The 18,687-nt window shown below is 39.6% G+C and overlaps 1 protein-coding gene and 1 long non-coding RNA gene across 14 annotated transcripts in view; one reads left to right on the forward strand and one right to left on the reverse strand.

Moving 5' to 3' along the window:
- Positions 1-360: 360 nt before the first annotated feature.
- LOC147654670 (uncharacterized) lies at positions 361-3,204 on the reverse strand. The gene is made up of 2 exons (XR_015282842.1): positions 2,991-3,204; positions 361-2,791 (listed from the first exon to the last, which is right to left on the reverse strand). It is a non-coding gene; the product is annotated as an uncharacterized LOC147654670 (long non-coding RNA).
- The window catches only part of GFRAL (GDNF family receptor alpha like), a 28,296-nt gene continuing 12,153 nt past the window's right edge, over positions 2,545-18,687 (forward strand). For 3 of the 13 annotated variants that reach the window (XR_015282836.1, XM_086876102.1, XM_086876104.1), the window contains exons 1-6: positions 2,545-3,041; positions 6,507-6,641; positions 13,646-13,798; positions 15,372-15,806; positions 16,506-16,562; positions 17,198-17,525. Coding sequence is in view for 8 of the 13 variants with exons in the window: in XM_086876102.1 (XP_086732228.1) it covers positions 2,975-3,041; positions 6,507-6,641; positions 13,646-13,798; positions 15,372-15,806; positions 16,506-16,562; positions 17,198-17,525 (1,175 nt within the window). In the remaining 5 variants the exon portion in view is untranslated. Of the gene's footprint in view, positions 3,042-3,167; positions 3,291-6,506; positions 6,642-13,645; positions 13,799-15,371; positions 15,807-16,505; positions 16,563-16,616; positions 16,743-17,197; positions 17,526-18,687 lie in introns of those variants that run through there. The other 10 variants (XR_015282834.1, XM_086876100.1, XM_086876101.1 and 7 more) reach the window with 7 other exon arrangements.

Genomic DNA, 18,687 nt, shown 5'->3' on the forward strand with positions numbered 1-18,687 from the left:
TTACTATGAGAAGGCTATTTTTGCTCTTCAACCATGGAAAATGCAGAATTGTTAAGGACTGTTGAACAAGATATATCTTTTTTATATATATAATTTGAAATGATTGAACAAACAGCTGCGGAATTAAAACATTACAGATATGGGAAAATGGAATTTATAAAGTCCTCTAAATTTTTCTTTTGTTTAGCTATAACCAAATTTAAAAAGTCCTCTAAATTTTTCTTTTGTTTAGCTATAACCAAATAGTCAAAAAATTAAAAGCTATTATAGTAACCCAGCTGCAAAATAGTTATCAGTAATCATTTATTTGAGACATAAAATATTTCAGCTCACAGTTGAAAAATACCTATTATATGCAGATTTGGGAAAGCTTTATTTTTATTTCAGAAAATGCATTTTTAGCTTTTTGTTGAAGAAAGAGAAAGAATGTAGAAAGCTATGGCTATTTAAGAAAACTTGGACAGCATAAGAGGGGAACATGTATACTTTTCAAACATAGAAGGTTGTGGGTCACTGTGGAAGGCCAGCAAAATTTTTAGGCTTTGTCTGGTGTGTTGTCCAGATCCCTGTGAAAACAGAGAGGAAAAGGGTACAGTACTCCTAACCTGGGCCAGCAAACAAAGAACTAAAGTATCAATGTCAGTCATGCTCATGGAAAAATCCTAATTAGCATCTTTCTAAAGAGGGGGTGAAAACCACCTGCTGACATGATTCATATTTTTTTTGCTTCTACCTTAATGCTAGGGGGATAAATTGTATTAGCTAAGTTAGTTCTGAGGCAAGAACATTACTGAAGGTCATTGGCAGTTTTTGGAGCCTGGAGGTGTTCTGTGCCATGTTAGAAAGGGAGGTTCTGGCCTTGAATTTGTCTTTGTAAGAGAAATATAATTAATTTTAATTAATTTTGTCTTTGTAAGAGAAAGCATATCTTTTGTTCTCTTTTTTATCTTTTCTTATTTTCACCTAGATCTTCAGAATTAAAATGTTCCAACATTTCTAGGAATTTCTTTTAACCACAACTTTAACTTAGCAGTACTTTTTATGTGGAGAAGATAAATAAAATATGAGACATTCATTAGAAAATTATTCTGGGTTTTCTCTGGACAATTTCTATTGAGTAAACAGCATATCTTTCAGACTCAAATTTTACAATCAGATGTTACATCAGATTTGAAATTCTGAGAATAGATAGAGAGCGTTAACAAATTTTTGACAGAGACTATTCTTATCAAGCTAAATATTGGTGAAATATGGTTATCAAGATAAATATCTGGTTATTTTTATGAAAATATTTTTCATTCAAAAATAAATATTTTTGATGAAAATATTCCTATGCTTTTTTTTCTTTAGTTTTAAAAAAATCAAGAAATACCATTTTTAATTAAAATAATCACTGGGAGCAATAGCCAGCTTTGGAGATAGAAATAGCTGGGAGAATAGAGGGTATAATGAATGTACATGTCTTATCCAGCATATAAATACTGAAAATCATCTGAAAGCTGAGCCTTAATTGCATTTTGTTACCTCTAGCTGCTTTGCTATTCTAATATTTCCACTACTGAAATGGAGAGAAATGGAGAAACAGAGTTTTCATGCCATTGTCTCTACTTGTCCACAGCAGCATTAAACATTGGGTTTAAAACACAGCATATTTGTTCCTGCAGATATAAGTTGTTGTGCCACCATCATTCTGGTGCTTTGTCTCTCAACACATTTCACATTCTGGCCTGTTTCTCCTTTACTGCTGTCACTGTAGTGATAAGCTTGTGCCTTGCAGTCACAATGAATGTAAGATAATATCTCCCCGTCTCCACCTCCAAAAACACAATGTTTTTCCTTTTCTTCTGGACTACACAGAGAGAACCATCTCATTCTCTGATATTATCAAAATTTATATGTGTTATTAACCTGGAGAGTGCTTTATAGGATGGAGAATACACCAAACATTAGTTTAACTCAGCCCTCACTCTATGATGTATCATATCCTACTGCTGCATAATACAATGGTTTAAGGCAAAGGCAAATTTAGCTTTCCAACCTAGAATTTGTCTCACAGCTAAAATGATATTAATCTCTCAGGCTGTCCTTTCTACTTGACAATTAGGTTTTTCAGTGGCTGTTGGATATATTGGGTGAAGTAATATATTATTTATTGAACAATTTAAAAAGCCCACAAACAAATATTTAGTAACTTTCTTGTTAGGAGCTTACATAAATAATTCAGTTTAAAAAAAAAATAAGCTAAAAATCTGCGTTAAAAAAAACCATGAGAAATTACATACAAAATTGATTTTTCCTCAGCTAAGAAAAATAACCAAAATCTGGACTTTGGGTTATGTTTTGCTTTGTCAGTAGGGACAGGATTTCAACCACTATATCTGTCTCTCTGATAGCTAAGCTGGAAATTTTATGACATCTTTTTGTTTAGGCCTTTCAGGACCTACTACAGTTAAACATATTCTGTATGAGATAGGCCATTTGTGAAAAGAAGTAGCGTGGAGAAATCAGTAGGGATCTGTTGCTTCCTCCTCCTTCCACTGCAAAAGCAAAGAAGCCAGCAGGTGCGTGAGTGCATCCTTTATGGTTGACTGCTTCATTGTTAAGTACCAAGTCAGCTGCTGACTTTTGTACGGCAAACTCTTTCTTGAGGTATTTTACTGAACACCTGAGGTTACACTCATAGTCCAGTCTGGGTCTAGACTATGGATTAATTCTCTTTTCCCCTGGTCTGCCGTCCAACGTATTCCATAGCTCTTCTGTCTCCTTAACCGATCGAGATTGTATTCCACATCTGAGATGAAAACAAACAAATTCACATCTAAAATGTGTTGAAAAGTGCTTACAGAAGGGGATAGGACATAGCAACAGGCATTTTCCAAAGAGTTTATAAGCAGGAGCCGAAGACCTGCTCTGTCAATTTCTCTGGAGACCAAATGCCAACTAAGTGCAGAGGGAGTGACAGATCCCCTGGGAGATGCCGAAGGACTCACGCGTCTCATCCGGACGCAGTCGGGCTCAGCGACTGTGGCACGAGAAGAAAAGTAAGCAGAGGCGTGACAGCGGCGGCAGAGCCCGCTCCGGGGCTGGCCGGCTCCGCTCGCTGTCGCTGGCCGCCGCAGAGGCGGAGGCGGAGGCGGAGGCGGAGGCGGTGTGGTTGGGGCCTGGCCGGGCCGGGCCGGGCGGCGCTGTCCCGCGGCCGGTGCTGAAGGGGCGGCGCCGCTCGGGCACCTGGGCCCCGCCGGGCGGGAGCCGCCGCGCCCGCGCCGCCATGGCCGCGCTCCTGGGCCCCGGTAAGTGCGGCGGGAGGGCAGCGCCGGAGCCTCGCCTCGCCCCGCGCCTCCGGCCGCCTCCTCCCACGGCTCCTTCTGCCGCGGGTCCCCAGGCGGGGCGCGGGGCCCGGGGGTGCGCGGCCGGGGCTCGGCCCCACAGCTCGGGGGGCCCCGGGAGCGCCTCTGCGGCAGGGCTGGGGCAGGGCGGCGGGAGGCAGGGGACGGCGGGGAGGCACGGCACCGGAGGGAGGCACGGCACCGGAGGGAGGCACGGCACCGGAGGGAGGCACGGCACCGTAGGGAGGCACGGCACCGTAGGGGACAGCCCCGGCCGGGACGCCTGGTGTGAATGAGCAGCCACTTGTTTGCCGGCTGGAGAGCGCTGGGTGCTGCCAGTGCTGCTGACACTTCTTTGGATTTGAGTGGAGAAAAAGGGAAAATCAACAAAGCCGGTACAGAAAAGATTTGGTACAGGAGAATATGATGAGACGAGTATGTTTTAACTCTTGTTATTCTCCTTTTCTACTCGCTACATACCATATACTTGCTGCTTCTTTCTTTAGCACCCAACTATTCTAAACTTGTATTTCTGTGTTAAAAGTATTCCATAGGTAGTTCTGCCCCAGGTGTTGTTAGAATAAAGTTGTCCTTTATCACTTTTCAACTATATGCCAAGTATATGCAGCTGTAGTTTGCCATTTTGCCTTCAGAGTTTATTATCTCGCTGCTGTTGCCATTGGATAGAAACCATGGCTTGGTTTTCCAATACTCATTATTATTTTTTACATTATTTTATGATTGCTGAATTGGGAAATGTAATTCCTTCATTCCTCAGTTCCCAATCTGCAAAATGGAGGTGCAAAAATCTTCCTTTTCGCTCCTACTTTTGACTTTAGATACCAAATTATACAGAGAACAGAGAATTTTACACCTACCCAGTGAATCAATAGACCTTTGCATAAAAAAGAAAGACATCTCTATAAATTTAAATGTGTGTCTTCTTGTCAATATGGATCCCTCTAAAATTCCTTGGTGCCCTGAACTCTTTCTATGTAGAAGTCACTTAGTATTCCAAACACTAGAATAAATAAGTAAAGTGAACAACTAAAGTAATAACTGTCAATTTAAGGAATTGCGTAAGCTACTGGATAAGAATCCAGTGCCCTGGATTCTAAAATCATATAGGAAAGCTTGTTTCCTGTAGGCTTCTGGCAGCGTACCCCCTCTGTACTGCTAAGGATATTAATATATGTCATTAGACCTAAAGAAGCCCATTCTTAGGCTGAAGTGCCTTCAATAATAGATGATGCTACTCACCTTTTCATTTTGCAAAAACATCACCTCCTATTTTGTGGCCAGTTTCCAGGTAGGTTCAAAATGAGCAATAGTGTGAAATACTCCCTGAAAAGTAGCAGGAAGGCTGTGCAATCAGTCGTGTTTTGACTGTCCCAGCCACTGGTCCTTTAAAACTGTCTGAACATGAGGGAGAGAGCACAGAGACTTTGTGCTGTGAATCCTAGTTAGGTGAGTAAATTTTCTGTTGTGTTAGGATCTACAAAATAGATAAGCGGTCATCCAGCAAAATACCTTTTCTTAATAAATTCCTGGGTTTATAATTTTGTATTGTTTTATATATGCAGTCATTTTCACCTGTAAGGTATTTGGCAATATTTTTTCTCTGTCATCTGAATAAGTAGTGAGTAATTTCATGATAAGAAAGTCCTTTTGGAGACAGTCCTAGAACTAAATGTTGTCATAATGAGCCAAAAATGTCCCTATGGATAGGGCAGCTGCACATTCCTCAATGTCAAGAGGTAGGAGCTGTTTCTATCAGTATGTCTTCAAGGCTGATGAACAGACACAGCCTAGGAGTGTTTCAGGCTGGAACTCACTCAGATCACCATCGGTCCTGCAGAGAACTGCCAGGAATATGCACAACTGAGGAAAGATTAGCACCAGCTATAATAAGCACATGCAGCCTCTTCTTTGTCTCATAGGCACACTAGATGCTGTTGCACCTGTCAGTTATAAAGTATTAAACGTTGCTTCATATTTATCGACATGCATCCAGAAAGTGTTCCCTACAGCAGCATTATTGGGTCACTGGTAAATCATTTCCAGAAGGGATGGCATCACCTCTCAACTGTAGTGGGTCTTTAAGGTTATCAAGAGGGATATTTGATATATAACTTCTTATTCTAAAATGTATCATTGGAAAAATTTAATTTCTTTTGATAGGGTCTGGACAAATCCTGAAGCAATATTTCATGCCTCTTGCACATGTTGTTTAAGGGATTAAACAACGTTGGAAACCACTCAAATTTCATATGAATTTACCCAAACATGAAGCAGGGAGGTGGGGGGGGGAGGTATTTTGTCAGAGAGGTGCTGTGTCCTTCAACAACTAAAGAGAACACATCAGGTGTTCAGCAGGTAGTTTTGATAAGGCCTGAAATCAGTGACTGAAACTTAATTTTATAGAAAGACACATGATTACAAATTAGAGGTTGTCTTACCACGGGAATGTTAATGAAAGAGATAAACTCTGGCTGATTTATCCTTTCTTTACAAGGCAATTTAATTTTCTACTGATAATTCACAAGCAGTGCTGCTTTAAAACTCTTTACCTTGAAACCTCCAGAACTTCTTTATGTAATTAACAAGCTCAATGCATTCAGGAAAGCAGATAAAAACATAAATGTGGGGGTTGTTTTCAAGAAATGATGCATCTGTGAAGTAAAAATAAAGAGGGTGAAGAGTACTGTATTTATAAAATAAAATCACATTTATTATCTAACAGTTCTGTAGTTATCAAATCTCTTTCACACACTCTATTCATAGGAATTCCTAAACAGCCTAGCTTGGTGAGTTTTAATGCAAATTAAATGCTGTTTCCTCTTAATTTTTTACTGTCTTCTTTTCTTAATTTATTATGGATATGAGAACTGTAGCAATTTTATATATCTGTCCACTAATTTCATGTATAGCTATGGCTTCTGTTCTAATACTGGGGTAAAACCAATGCATAATATGCCACACTGAAACTTTGAACATTAAAGTTTAATTTTCCAGTTGCAAAACTCAGGAAAAGCTTTGTTCTGCTAAAAATTAATTAGATAGCAAATTTGAAAATATAGAAAAACTGTGGTAAATTATATTTTTTAAATTCATGTGTAAAGGAAAAGGGTCAGTACAGTATCTGCTGCATTAAATAGTCATTATATTCTGTTTTTACAGTGTTGTTCATTTACTTCACGTGTATATCTACTGTCCAGACTACTGATTGTCTGCACTTGAGGGAGCAATGTATTAATGCTGGAAATGGATGTGAGAGTGTCTGGAATCTGGTTGAAGATGCCTGCAATATTTCAGGTAATTCTGTACGGTGTACAAAGCTTAATTTTGAATTGCTGTATGGTTGCATATTCATAATTTATTACAATATTGCTGTGGTAACTGAATGAAGCCGGTGGGATTTCAAAGAGAACAATTATGGCAAAAGACAGTCAGCTTCTTTACAATGGCCAGTGCTACTTTTAGTAAGAGTCACACTGTGTCTTCAAGAAAGTGATAAATGAAATTTCTGCACTATGATCAAAGTCAGAGCCCGAACCAACTCAAGAAGTCTGAATGCAGTAGAAATTAGGCTCTTTGTGGGATCCTGTTAAATGAAGCCTGCGTGCAACTGGAAAAGGATTTCTGACTTTGTTTGACACAATTTGGAGGAGTTGATCTGCCCCCTCCCTGGCAGTGTTCAAGGCCAGGCTGGATGGGGCTCAGAGCAGCCTGCTCTGGTGGAAGGTGTCCCTGCCAATGGCAGAGGGGTTGAAGGTCCCTTCCAATCTAAACCATTCTATGGTTCTATAATCTTACACAATACTCAAAACAATGTAGTAATTAGACTAATTTTTAATTATTGTAATAGAATAAGAAACAAATAAAATAAAAAAGACCTCAAAGAAAATTGTATTGTAGGGGAGCACACTGTATTTATTCAGTGAAAAGTACCAACACATCACAGTGATTCACTTGCAGGGGGTGGCGGCAAGATTAAATGCAGATCATGTCATGACTAGGCCACCTTGAATTGATTCTCATGTAAATGAAGGCAGATAATTAGTCTCTGTCTATGTTTGTTGCATTTCCAATAGTTTGTGCTTCGTTTCAAAATAATCTATGTTTTATATAGGGAAAAACCAGGTATTATAAATTTGACCTGAAACTCATCCTAATCTCTGTGGTTGTTCAAATGATAATGTTCCTATCTCTGAAGGCCTGTTGTCTTCTTGAACAAATCTTGGGTGTCATTCCCCAGCTCCTTCCAAGACGTTGCTGTTAAATGCTGAGAATCCAGGTGCTGTGAATATAGAAGGGAGAAGAAGAGTGGCACTATAATCTGGTAGTGTCATTAGACCAAGCTAGTAATGACACCTTTGTTGATTGCTAAGTGTCAAGTGATCTGCCACTACATCATCACTAGCAAATGCTAAGGGCCAGGGACTATTTTCTGATTAAGTTTACCTTTCATGGGCTCTGTGTTATTATCTACATCTCACTGGAAATCTCCCTTCTTCTGATGATGACATTATTTGAACAGAACAAGTTGTGTTGTGATGCCATAATGTGTTTGGGGCCTCAGCTGCAGCAGAGGTGACCATGTGAATGTTCCTGTCTTGATGCCAGGACCCAGTCTGACAGTCCTGGGGAGAAGCCAGGCAGCAGAAGTTGCTTGCCTTCGTGGTCAATAAGCTATTGCTAAAACATTCACCTGCAGTGTGAGCTACCTGAATAAATGCCTCTGTCTGGCTGATCTGTTGCATGTATTTGATGCCCCAAATTTCCCAAGTCACAAGACAATATTTAAATTAATTAAAATAGAAAATTCTCTGAGAGGTCTTTATTAGTGTGTCCTTTCCCAGATACTTATCTACTTTGCATAGAATGGCTGATTACTTTTAAGAACAGATGAAGTAAATGAAAAATACATGATAATATAACAGTTACAACAGTCCCCTAAGCAGCTGGTCTTCAGCCCATGTTCTATTGATCTGTTAAATATTTTATTTATGAAACAGTTTCAAAAGATATGGCTGCTGTTTAGAAAAAAAATAAATAAATTGGAATATGCAGTACTTTCTGGCTCAAGTGACCTGAAGATGAGCTCTCTAGAACCAAAACAGAACAAGCTGAATTTGCTTCTCTCACATCATTCATGAACAAATTAGCACCAGAACTACTTGTCACAAAAATATATATTTGTCCTGTAGCCTGTTAATCTCAATACCCTGCAGTCAGATGAAGTGGGCCAGCATGATTACTTCTGTGGCTCTCCTTTGGATGTACACCATTGTCTCATAATAATACATTTCTCTCTCTTATTGTCCTATGTACTTATTCACTGATATTAATGATATTTGTAACTGGGCCAGAGGAACCTTCCAGAAATAATTATTCTTGTGATTGCTTGTTTGGATTTGCATCTGTATATTTCCTTAGGATAAGAGCTTTTGGCAAAGACTCTCCAGCATTGCAGAGCCCTCAGATATTGTGTCAGGTCTAGGATGAATTATACTAAATGTGCTTATTAGGTACCATGATTCCAGAGCATGTAAGTCCAGTCAGACAGCTGATGGTACCTCTCAGACAGCCCACAGAAAATAGAAAATAGAGAACAGAAAATACAGAATAGACATAGAAATAGAATACCATATTAGTGTGAATAACATTATACTGTCTGTCATGTGCAAGTCTAGAAACTTCATGTATGATTTGTAGGAATGGAAGATGTCCTTTGAGCACAAATATATTACTTGGAGGCAATAGACAATGGGATAAATATTTGTTCTGTTAGCTTCTTTATTCAAAACCTAGCTAAAAATGATAATTAAACTCCTTTGGGGTACAAGTTCAACAACTCAGTCCATCAGACTGTAACCTCAAAGTTAAATGTGTGCATCATTAAGGACTCCATCTTTTGCTTTTCAATGCAGATCTGGGAACACTTTCCAAACTAATGCCTAAGTCCCTCCTTTTCCTGTCAAATTTTCCATCGCTGCTCCCCCACTACTCCAGCAGCATTTCCAGAGCCTCAGTTTGTGCTCTTCAGAGTCCAATCCTTCTTTCACCTCTGTGGCAAAAACATGGTGGAAAGAAAAAACAGAGTATAAAAATCTCTATGAATCAGCTTCCAGGTCAGGATAGGGAAGATAGAAATACTAAGTTTTGATGAAATAAGATTTTTCATTTTGAAAAGATCAGAAGACTTTCAGCACTGCAGAATGAAGACTTTAAGGTTTGGGCTTTTATGCTTTGTTTGTAGGATTGGTTATTTGTTTGTTTTCCTTTTTGTTATTTCAGTAAAAAAAAAATAAATTCTAACCTGTGATTTAACCATAAGTATAAATTTTCTTAATTTTTCTAAATGGGAAACAGAAAAAAGTGTTCAAAGCAAAACAAAAAAATACTCAGAGCACTTAAATTTTAAGGAATCTCATTTTGAATTAGATTTGGATGAGTTTACTTTTCTTAGGATAAAGAACTCAATGGGGTTGGAAGGATCTCTGGAGATCTATCCAAACTGTGGTCTCACCAGTGCTAGAGAGGAAAACCTCAGACTTTCCCCTGTAGTCTTCAATTCCCACTGAGATGACTGAAAAGCTGATTAAGCAAAAACAGAGATTATCACTCTGGAGTGTCAGCTTCTACTCTGTCACACTTCTGTCTGTGGTCCTGTGTACATGAATTATGTACAAAATATGTACAATAATAAAACAAATTATGAATAATGGCTTCCAAACATTAGGTTGAGAGAGCATTTTTTTTGTAAATGCCTTAGAAGCATATGTATAAGATAAAATATATTACCTGGAACTAATCTCTGGTAAAGCACCAATAATTGAAAACCAGTAATAAAATTATTTTCTGCTGTTTGTCACAGCTGAATCAATACCATGTACAAACAGAGAAATACTGATAATAGGTTATTTCTACACAGTTTTCAAGAAGACATGCAAGGGAGCCCCATAAATCTGATGCACTTCCTGATTCTGTCTATGCCCTTTGCATGTTCATAGCCCCACAACCTCTGCTCCAGCCCCAGCCATCAGGTGCTGACTCAGGGGACCACTGAACACTGAGCACACTGAACACAGCCCCTGACTGAACACACTGAACACAGCCACAGACTGAACACACTGAACACAGCCCCTGACTGAACACACTGAACACAGCCACAGACTGAACACTGAACACTGAACACAGCCACAGACTGAACACTGAACACTGAACACACGGAACACAGCCCCTGACTGAACACTGAACACACTGAACATAGCCCCTGACTGAACACTGAACACACTGAACACAGCCACAGACTGAACACTGAACACACTGAACACAGCCACAGACTGAACACTGAGCACACTGAACACAGCCACAGACTGAACACTGAACACACTGAACACAGCCCCTGACTGAACACACTGAACACACTGAACACAGCCCCTGACTGAACACACTGAACACAGCCCCTGACTGAACACTGAACACACTGAACACAGCCACAGACTGAACACTGAGCACACTGAACACAGCCCCTGACTGAACACTGAACACACTGAACACAGCCACAGACTGAACACTGAGCACACTGAACACAGCCACAGACTGAACACACTGAACACACTGAACACAGCCACAGACTGAACACACTGAACACACTGAGCACAGCCCCTGACTGAACACACTGAACACAGCCCCTGACTGAACACTGAACACACTGAACACAGCCACAGACTGAACACACTGAACACAGCCCCTGACTGAACACACTGAAAACAGCCCCTGACTGAACACACTGAACACACTGAACACAGCCCCTGACTGAACACACTGAACACACTGAACACAGCCCCAGACTGAACACACTGAACACAGCCCCTGACTGAACACACTGAACACACTGAAAACAGCCCCTGACTGAACACACTGAACACAGCCCCTGACTGAACACTGAGCACACTGAACACAGCCCCTGACTGAACACACTGAACACACTGAACACAGCCCCTGAAAAAGACAATCATAAATTGTGTGAGTAAGCTAATTTTTACACAAGCCCCTCCTGATCTTTATTGCTCTTTTTCTACTGGAATTTCCTGAAATTCTTTTATTATGCCTTACTTAGCTGATAAAATACAGAATAGAGTATCCACTCACTCATCTTCATGGGCTGTGTCACCACATCCTTTCTATCCTATTTTTATGGTCAGGGAGTATCCTGTGTCTGAAGCCTTTGATAAATCTTGTGAGCTCCTTGACTAAGGGTCAGAGCTCATAATCTGCTTCTGAAAAAGCAGAAGGAAATGAGGTTGGAGAGACACAGGCAATCCCAGCCACTATCACCTCCTTCTTTGCTGATGCAGGAGGTGGAGTGGGAGCAGAGGCTGGGACCTGCAGCTCTTGCTGGCCTGGGACATTCCCCTCTAGTAGCATATTATTTGATATACCCCCAAACCCTCCTTAGTCAGCAACTGGAGAAAGGGCAGTACCGAGAGTCTGAAAAAAGGGGATCAGGACAGGGATGTGAAACCTGGAATAGCTGATTCTTATTATTTCAGGAAAAGGCAAAATGCACTGTTTCCTCTTGCAGAGCTTTGCCTCCATTGCCTTCCACTGCTATTTGTGTCAATAACATGTGATTTTAAAACTCTGGTCACATCAAAGCTTGCCTATGGTGCTGGTGACACAGCATAAGATAAGTTCCTGACTAAGAGTCCCTGTCCAGCTTCCCTGTAGTCCCCTTCAGATGCTGGAAGGTTGTTGTGAGGTCTCCACACAACCTTCTCCAGGCTGAGCAGCCTTAACTTGTTTAGCCTGTCCTTGCAGGGGAAGAGCTCCAGTCCTGTTATCAGCTTCCTGGACTTGCTCCCACAGCTCCATGTCCTTCTTATGCTGAGGACACCAGAGCTGGATGCAGCACTCCAGATGGGGTCTCATGAGAACAGAGCTGTAGAATCACCTCCTTCAGCCTGCTAGCCATGCTGCTTTTGGTGCAGCCCAGGGCACAGCTGGCTCTGCGTGAGCACTCCCTGTTGGCTCATGATGGGTCTCTCATCCACCTTCACATCCAAGTCTTATTCTGCAAGGCTGCTTTCAATCCCTTCTCTGCCCAGCCTGCCGGTGTGTCGGGGATTGCCGTGACCCAGGTACAGGACCTTGCACTTTGCTTCATTGAACATCATAAGGTTTGCATCGGCCCACTTCTCAATCCTGTCAGGGTCTCTCAAGGGACATCCTTTCCTTCCAACGTGCCACCTGCACCACACAGCCTGGTGTCATCAGCAAACTTGCTGAGGATGCACTTGATCCCACTTTCATCATCATCATCATCATCATCATAATCATCATCATCATCATCATCATTAATAATAATAATAATAATAATAATAATAATAATAATAATAATAATAATAATAATTTGGAAAAGCTTTTAGCTCATAAAGAGATGGATGATTGATTTACCTCAGTACCACAAACTAGTACATGTGCTTTATTTTCACTACCCGTACATGGAAAACAAGACATCCTGTGTGAATGTCTACCACTGAGTCCAAGTGCATGTGCAAACAGACTTGAAACTGGGCCAGAAAATTAAGGTTTCTGCACATTTATTTTTTTTATGTTAACTTCTCCCTCATTTTTGTTATAAAAATCCTAAAAGTCAGACTACTCTTGGCCTACTTTAAATTTATTGTCATTCTCACACTTAGGCAGTGAAGTTGTTCTATAGGGCAGAAGTTCAAGGGAGTATCCAAATGGCATTTGTAGGCTCACACCATCCTCACATGAGAGAGAGAATCTGACCCAGAGCTGGCATGTCCTCAGCCTGGGGTTCTCATCACCATTATCATGGGGCTGGGTCTACCCTCTGTGTCCTGTCTCTCACTCTATCACATGGTGATGCCTCAAGCCTGCACTGTGTGTTCCTGTCCCTGTACCAGGCACCTCGTTTCTACTACACAGGATCAAGATAAGTCTCTCAGTTCAGTGTGTGCCCCTTCTACTCCTGGGCACATTTTTAGTTTGGTCTCAGTGCCTTACCTGCCTAAAATAAAAGGTGTGAGTTTAAGGTTTTATGTACTTTGTAAATGAGAGCTTCTGGCAATGGATCAGATCAAATAAAAGAAGTCAATATTGTATCCACAGCTTTATTATATTACTTTGAAAGTTATTAAATTTTTTTTTAAAATATGACAAACCATCTTCTCTTAGCAAACCATGTTATTTTTGTTCTTCAGCTGAATTGTTTTATGTAACCGTATCGCTTAAGCATTCATAAACATTAATGAAATTATAATTTTAATGGTGCATTCTAGGTAATAGATGCAAGGCAGAAGACACTGTTGGATGTAATAGAATAATCCAGGTCCTGGCTGACAAATACCCAGAATTTAAAAACTGTGTCTGCACTACAGATGATATCTGTAGCATCACAACTTTGCTTGGGAAATGGTGCAGCATTAGTAAAGGTAACTAAGCATTAAGTTATAATTATGAAGACCAAGCCCAGTAATTTTATAACCATCATTTTAAGTGGATTCAACTTTCTTTGCATATTCTCAAGTCTGATGAATGCCCCCAAAAATTAGTTTTGTCTTTTCTATGATAGTCACACTCCAGCATGCATATGAAAGAAATGCCACAAGCAAAAGTGATAAAATATTTGTGAGAAATTGAAATGGCTTCTAAAACTCTTGTTGAATCCACTGGAAAGCAAGAGCGAATACACAGTGTGTGTTGAGGGCTACTCATTGCCCAGGGATATTTGAGAGCCACTTGATCCAAGTTGTGTATATAGAGAGACACATCCAGTACCTTCTGATTGGGAGAATGAGTGAATGGGGATGCACAGGGGTGCAGTTGTGTCACATTGATTTGCAGGAGGACCTTCACTACATCTAGGACAGGCTACTGGATGTGTGAAACATAGTCACCACCTCCATAAAGCTATACATAATATTTTAAAAACTCTTTTAAAAATTCTCAGGTGATCAATGGGCCCACTCCCCTCAATTTTTTTTTATTTTTTTTTTCTTTTTGAGAACTCTTATCCCTGCAGAAAACCTATCTCTGTAATTGAGAATTACTTGGTATATGAAGAAATTGCAATTTCTTGTCCAAAGTCTCCTTGGCATAATAATTAGCAAAGCTGACACAAGAGAGCTAAAATCAGCCAGTGAATGAGAGCCTGCAAAGTGAGTTTCAAAGTGATTCCTGGCACTGATCCATCACACCCTATTGGCATCACACAGCATTCATCATATAGTACTAGAATATATGGCCTTAATGCAGAGGGAATAATAACACCCTGATCTGCCCCAAACTCCTTGCCCTAAACAAGAAGGATGGATATCTGAAACCTGATATTGATGTCATTGGAGCACTTGCTTTTGCTTCTAGCAAAAAGACGTAATGTATTCTTTTGCCAACTGAGATTACATTTATCTTCACTGTAGAAATAAGTTTGGATGGACTTAGTGCTGAATTTACCTACAAAGGACAGCATATGGTGTTGCTATGCACTTTCAGGAGCAATTCTCTCTGTCTAACTTAAATTACTATTTTAGGTAATGAATCAAGCATCTTCTGGAATTGTCATTCTCTCTTTTAAAATTATGCATTAAAAAAAATTATGCTTAAAATCATAATCCATGATATGTCAAAACTGAAGGTGGTTAAAACTATGTGAAGCTAAACTTTTTATGCAATAATTTTAGGGAATATTTTTACTACTGTTTTGCAGCTGGACTGTTAGAGTGGACTGTACTATACAGCTAACAGCACCTAGTAAACATGAGGAAGATTCATTAGTTTGTGAGACTCTGAAATTACTATGTAAAGACACACAGCTCAGAATTAAACTAGGGCTGTATCACTCATTGAGACAAGTACCCTTTCCCTGAATTTTTGTGCTGTGATGATGCATATTCTCAAGTCTGATAAATGCCCCCCAAAAATTAGTTTTGTCTTTTCTATGATATTCACACTCCAGTTATCCATCGTCCATTTGATTTATAACTGTGTTTGTACCTATTTCTACAGACTATTTGGAGTCTTTCTCGAGGTCAGACACTGAACTGAGTGTTTGGCAGCACAGAAACCCTGAAGACCAAAGCTCTGAGGAGCTGGAGAGCGATTGCAGCAGCGCAGAGCAGCGCTGCCGAGCAGAACCTCGCTGCTCTGCCGCGTACAGGAGCTTCCAGCGCGCCTGCCAGGCAGCTGCAGACACCTGCAGCTTCCCCGTGCCTGGAAAGTGTTTGTTAGCCTGGAAAGAACTGAGGAAAACAGTTCTGGGAAAGTGCACGTGCTCAGAGCCTCTTCAGACGAGATGCATTAAGATCTGGAAGGGAATATTTAACAACCCGTGTTTACAATACTCTCAGGAGAGCCAAGCCTCAGGAGCTAGTGAAAGTGATGGCAGTGATGATGACTATAATGCTGATGCTGATGGTGAGAAAAATCTGGTCACTGACACAGGTTAGTGTTATTCCAGCAGTCTGAATGTTTAGTACATAACAGTAGTGTCCACAGTCTACAAAAAAAAGGTTTTCTTGCCCATTTGCAATTCAACATTGAAAACAAGATCATTTTAGGAGATTTATTTATAAATAAATTCATAATCTGAAAGAAAATGATAGTCTGAGTGCAAATACTGTTGTCATCCAATGTGTTAATTTGATACAATCTGATCTAAATCAGCCAGTTTTAATATTTCACTATAACTAGACACAGCATAAGATCAATAAAAATAATCTTTGAATAGCAAAAATTGTCTGCCAGCCTTGACTTTAGTTCATGACAAGTAGTTAGTTGAACTTGGAAACTGGTCCACTGATAAACACATTAAGGCCTCTGGCTTTTATTTATTCACAAGAAATCTGACTTTATAATGCACTGAGAAGCTCTAAAAAACTCTTCTTGAGTTCATAGGTTCTATAATTATGTAAAAAACATTAGCAGCAGCCTTTGGTAAACTGTGCTTTGACCCTAAAACATATGAATGTATGTAATAGAGGGTTTAGAATTTGTTAGTGGGTTCTGTTTGGTCAAACCAATTTGTTTTATCCTTTTATTTTCACTCCTGGCACTATGCCAGCAAGACAGACAATACTTAAGTGTTAAAAAGCTAAGATATTATTTACAGTTTATGCCGGTTTCTCTATCTTTTTCTTCTAGACAATATTAGTATGGAAACAAAATTGCAATGGGGTTCATCTGCTCTCTCCAAACAAGGTAAGGCTGAATTTACTGATGAATCCTAATAAATAATTTTATCTCTGTTTTCAGACAGTATACAATGTACCTTCAGATTAAAATTAATCCTTTTCATTCAAATGGATGAGCAGGGAGTTAACAGATCCAACGTATTTTCAGCTAAGGTACTGGATAGAGAAGAACCCAAAAATGTAACAGGTAACAATCAAGTAATGTAAATATAAATCAGGTAACAATCATAATTCTGTCAAATTTACAGAGGCAAATCTTATCCCATAAGCATTTTAGGGTCTAGAATTTTCTAGATATTTTTGGAAGATTTATTTCAGAGTTTGGAAATATCTAAACTGATATTAATAGCAAAAAAATGTCATTTATATTCTCTTCTTCATTACTTATTACATAGCCTAGCATAAGACTGCACACTGGAGATTTCAGCAGTTTCAGGAGGGTGGCTTGTGGGCACCAAGCAGTGCAAGAAAGAAGCGTGAAGTTACTCACTAGGCTTAAAAGCAGCAATGCTAGATGAGCTGTGTCAGAGTTTTGGGAATCAAGCTTAATTTACTGGGAATGTTGTAGACAGGATACCTACCAGTTATCACTTGAGAAACATCCTCTTGAGATTTTATTTTAAAACCTGTTATTCTTTTTAGTGTACACAACAAACAGAAGCTGTTTGGATGTGAACAGGGAGTGCATTGAAGATGAAGTGTGTAACAAACAGTTGTCCCTATACCTTAAAGTTTGCTCAGTAAATAAGAAATGCAACGTGGAAGGATGTCAAGCAGCCATAAGGTTCTTCTATCGAAACATGCCTTTTGAAGTTGCCCAAATGATGATATTTTGTGACTGCATCCAGCATGATGAATCCTGCCACAGAGCCAAAGAACTTCTCCATGGCAAGCCCTGTGCAGTTACTGTAGTTCCACCCCCATCATGTCTGAATGTAATCCGCATGTGCGAAGAGAATGAATCGTGCAGGTGAGTATTTTGTCCACTAAGGTGCTTTTGAATAATGATTTGGTCAAACCATTTTTATTATACTCTTTATATCTCAGCTATAACAAAATTATTTTCTGTACTGTATCTGCTGTGTTTGACATCTTCACAGATGTTTGCACCAACTGTGGTAATTCCAGAATACCACAAGTAAACTGAAATGATTAATTTTCGGAAAGGTTTGGAAACTAATGTAGGCTTTTCTTCTGCCTGTGTCACGACACTTAACACCATTTCTGCTGGACAAACTATGCTATTGAATATTTTCATTACCACTTTCTTCAGATAACACCTGCCTGTCTGCACCTTTGCCCTCCAGCAATTTGCACAAGGTGTGCCACAGACCAGACAAAGTTTGTTTGGTAAAAGTAATTACCTTTCAAGAGCAGAGTCTGACCCTTTGTACTCAACTGCCATGCAACCAATTTGGCCTGTTCAAAAAACTTCTGTCTTATTGTCTTCATCTCAAGGATACTTGCAAAAAGTTTTCAAAAATCTGGCCTGAAGCATGCACAGACCACCAAACTCATAAAGGATAATGCCTTTTCAAGTTTCATTTTATATTTTTAAAACATACAACAGGATTACCCATACTTGTAGTTCAACTTCGTTGCCTCCTTTTATGGATGGTCAATTGGCCCATTTTGTTTTTCAGTGTAGTCACCTTGTGGATTAGGGTTGAATTTTACCTCAAACTGTGCTCAAATTAACCTTCAGTCAATAAACCAGGAGGCCAAGAGATGGTTTTGGGTTTGTGCAGATTATTCAGATTGTTGTCGATGAGATCAACTGAAGGCCTAGAAATGTATGTCTGTACATGTAAGGTCATAATGGCTGGACTCCCCATCATTTTGGGAACATCAACGTTTCTCTGGCATTGACAATAAATGCATACAATTAGCAAAATTAGTCTGTGAATTATGGCTAGTCACATCCATAAATCATGAAGTGAATGAAAATAATTCCATTAGAGCAGAGGTGGAATCTGCTTTGAAACCTTTATTTTTGAATGAAAATATTTACAAAAATTTTCTAGCCTGTATTGCAACAGTCCACACTTTTCCATGTGACATGCTTGTGTACACAATATCAACAGCAAGTTAATAACATATCTATATGATTAAGGAAGAATATTTTAATAACT

Source organism: Cyanistes caeruleus, chromosome 2 (assembly GCF_971803275.1).
Source record: "Cyanistes caeruleus chromosome 2, bCyaCae1.hap1.1, whole genome shotgun sequence".
In the NCBI taxonomy this organism is placed as follows: Eukaryota; Metazoa; Chordata; class Aves; order Passeriformes; family Paridae; genus Cyanistes; species Cyanistes caeruleus.